The 3453-nt window shown below is 42.0% G+C and overlaps 1 protein-coding gene across 9 annotated transcripts in view; it reads right to left on the bottom strand.

Annotated features, from left to right (window-relative positions):
* Positions 1-3453, bottom strand: part of scap (SREBF chaperone) — a 36881-nt gene that overhangs the window by 10287 nt on the left and 23141 nt on the right. For all 9 annotated transcript variants that reach the window (XM_020615519.1, XM_020615517.1, XM_020615521.1 and 6 more), the window contains exons 13-14: positions 2149-2534; positions 1601-1750 (exon numbers count right to left, since the gene is read on the bottom strand). In XM_020615519.1, the coding sequence (XP_020471175.1) occupies positions 1601-1750; positions 2149-2534 (536 nt within the window). The remainder of the gene's footprint in view (positions 1-1600; positions 1751-2148; positions 2535-3453) is intronic.

Below are 3453 nucleotides of genomic sequence, written 5' to 3'. Positions count from 1 at the left end.
TTGCATGTGGTTTTCAGTTAATGCAGCGTTTTCCTTTTGCATGTGTTTTTTGGTTTATGCAGCGTTTTCCTTTTGCATGTGTTTTGTTTAATGCCGCGTTTCTGTCTTGCATGTGTTTTTTTGGTTAATGCAGCGTTTTTCGTTTGCATGTGTTTTGTTCAATACCGCGTTTGTGTCTTGCATGTGTTGTGTCTTTTGCATGTGTTGTGACCGTGTCGGCCACCGTAGTTACCCGACCCCCAACTTCACCTTAACTCTATGCTGGTACTCCTGGCTATGCCTGAGTCTAACATTTACTGAAAGACATCACTATAAACTGAGCCAAAAAAGCTGATAGATCTTAGCCCTGTCAACCTAGTCTGAAACACCTCAAGCAGTAAAAGACTATATGCTGCAGCTTACAGCTCTTCATGGAAAGGAATCTTCAAAAATTCTAAAATTTTAAATGCTGCAATGATGCCAAATAAGAAACATCATAAGACTGATCACCTCTTTAGCCAGCAAAGATACCAAAAATGACAAAGTACATCAAATAAAAAAAACATACATAAAGTGATGCATTTGTTTTCTGTCTTTCTTTAGGTTAACTTAAATATTAACCTGCACAGCATCATGGCCTAAAACTTCTGTGAGTGACACAGCACAAACTGTGGCCTCTGAGTTTCTTTCTTCACCTTCAATAAAACTGTGAAATAAAACTCAAAACAAAGGAAAAACCCTCTACCAAGTTGAGACTATACAGATTGAACCATCTTCTACATCACTGCTACAGCAAAAGATCACTGGTATCTTTAAAGCAGCCAGTCAGCCAGGCTGGTCTGGTCAGTAACCTGCTTGTCTCTATTTTTGCCTAAGACAGCTATCTTGACACAGTGCACCTGTTTTGTTCCTTTCCTCTACATGTTAAAGAAATGCTTCCTGTGTACTGTATTTCAAAATCCATCAAACACTGAAACCCCAAGGTTCCTACACGCTTCTTATTTTTAAATTCTTTAAATTCTTATTAGAATTTCATACCTTGGGCAAGTGGTAAATGTGACAGCTCTACATGACCTCAGCCCCAGATCACCTCCTCTATTTTACTGCTTCAGCTCTCAGTTCAATGACACTCTGGTGAAAAGAACCAGGCCAAGGACCTTTTCCTGCTGTAGGCCCTGTCTGACTGTTAAAGCAAGTCACTGCATTGTGCAATACTTCAGTCCAGTCTACATTTTAGAAGGATAAATTTACTTTCTTGATCAGTATCCCTGAAGACAAGAACACTAAAAACACATTTACTCACAGCTGGTCAGTCCCCAAGACTTACTGCCATATTTTTTTTTTAAGTGAGGCTGACATATTTTAATAGAATGCTGCTCTGAAGTGAGAGAGCAGTTCATCTTAGCCTAAGCACGTGTCTGAATTTCACAACAACAACAAAAAACTTCTGTTACGCCTCTGAAACCGACTTATTTAGCTCACTTTCAATTTTAGTTAGACTTTGGATTTAGCAACGTCAGATATATGATGCTCTGCTATGACTGATTCCCACCACAGAGCTGTTAGAGTCATTTTAGTCTGTTTCATTTTTACATTTAGATGGAAGCATGTCTGTACTAACTTATAGAGCGTCAGGTCCGTCTGTATATCTGCAGAGACTTTGACGATGGGTGGCGGAGGGTGTCTTGTGTCCTGAGGGTGGCGCGTCTCAATGGCCTCCTGGGGACTCAGGTGCACAGTGACAGGAATGACGGGTAAGATGCTGATGTACCTGAACATGGACGGACAGTAACACAGACAATTTAACAAAACTTGATGGGAGCCATCCATGCAAAATCTCAAACTGGCCAAAGCACCATTATGAAGTCTTTCTGCAAACTTTGTTGTAGATTTTATTTTAAATGGATAAAACTGCTATTTTAACCACCAAAAAGTGAAATGGGCTGAATACTTTAATCATTGTCTTTTTTTTAAACAAGCTAAAAAATATAGTATGCCATCTTGTGTGCATATGCAGCGTATCCTGATCCACTTACGACATCTGATCAAACACTTGTCAATTACTTGTCAAACTAAAAGGACTCACTTAGGTAATCAATTCATTTTGGGGTAAACAAAAATACAACTGTGTGACTGATGAACACCAAACAGGTCTGCGGCATAGTTCACCTCTTAGCTAAAGTTATGTTGTAGTAGCTGAAGAGTGATGGCCAGTGTCTGTAGGAGAGCCTCCTCCAAACCTCCTCGTCCTCCGACCCCCAGGTAATCTGAGGCACAGCGGGCGGGACCTGGGGAAGGTGTCCTGCCCTGGCTGAGCCATGGTGGCCCTGTGATTGGTTCTCAGGTAAGGGTGTTGGATTTGGTGCAGGGTGGATGTCGAGGGTGCTGGTAGGATCTCCAGCACGGAAGACGGGAGCCACACCCAGGTGAGGGGGCAGACCACCCGCTCCAGGATCTCCCAAAGGGCTTTGCTCAGACACCTGAGCAGCCAGGTAGATGCGAATTCCGGCTGGGTCAGTATAGACCAGGATGCCGATCCAGATCACTGTGCCAGCCTGGAAATGAAGCAAATGAATGATGATCTTCCAGTTGAGGTGTTTTCTCTGAGATTTCTGCTTGAATTGCACCGACTTTTGTTTTCATTCAACGTTCAGTTCAGTGAGGACTGACAAAGACATGTCTCCACTTATTCTGCTTTTCCTTAAAAGGAGTTTCTCTGGCTCTACACTGATCAGCCATAACATTATGACCACCTGCCTAATACTGTGTACACAGGAGTCAATGTGGCATTTGGTTGGCACTCGTGTCGCTCTGCAGCTCACTGTGCATCTTCTGTGAATCCGTTTACTTCCACAGTTCTGCTGTCAAGAAGAGCATAGATGTGTACAATTCAGTGGAAAACTTATGTAAAATGTTGAAGCAGATTTTGACATATATAACACTATACACAACAGAATAGATTTAGAGACTCACTGATGTTGACCACATATTGCACACATTTATTTCACTTCATGAATAAAAATAAAACAAACTACAAAAAATGTGCAATGAAGAGAACAGTTCCAGCACACTGGCTGGCATTCGCTGCTACAAAACAGTTTGGCCCTTGTCAAAGTCACTCAGATCCTTACATTTGCCCATTTTCCTGCTTCCAACACATCAACTTCGAGGACTGAATGTTCACTTGCTGCCTAATATACCCCACACACTGACAGGGTCCACTGTAACAGATAGTCAGTGTTATTCACTTCACCGGCCAGTGGTCATAATGTTATGGCTGATCGGTGTATAATAGTCACATAATCACAGTTTCGTTATCTTTAGATCATTTGGCATATTTTACGCTTGTTATACTGATTCTCAGTCATCCAGGTCATAGTAAGCTGAAATAACTTGATCAGACTAGGACTGGGCTAGGTTTTTAGGTTCTTCCTTGCTTTGGCGAAGGCCCACTTGGGGTATCCACAAGCCTTG

Source organism: Monopterus albus, unplaced genomic scaffold, assembly GCF_001952655.1.
Source record: "Monopterus albus unplaced genomic scaffold, M_albus_1.0 scaffold166.1, whole genome shotgun sequence".
Taxonomy (NCBI): domain Eukaryota; kingdom Metazoa; phylum Chordata; class Actinopteri; order Synbranchiformes; family Synbranchidae; genus Monopterus; species Monopterus albus.
This window is presented reverse-complemented; position numbering and strand designations above follow the sequence as displayed.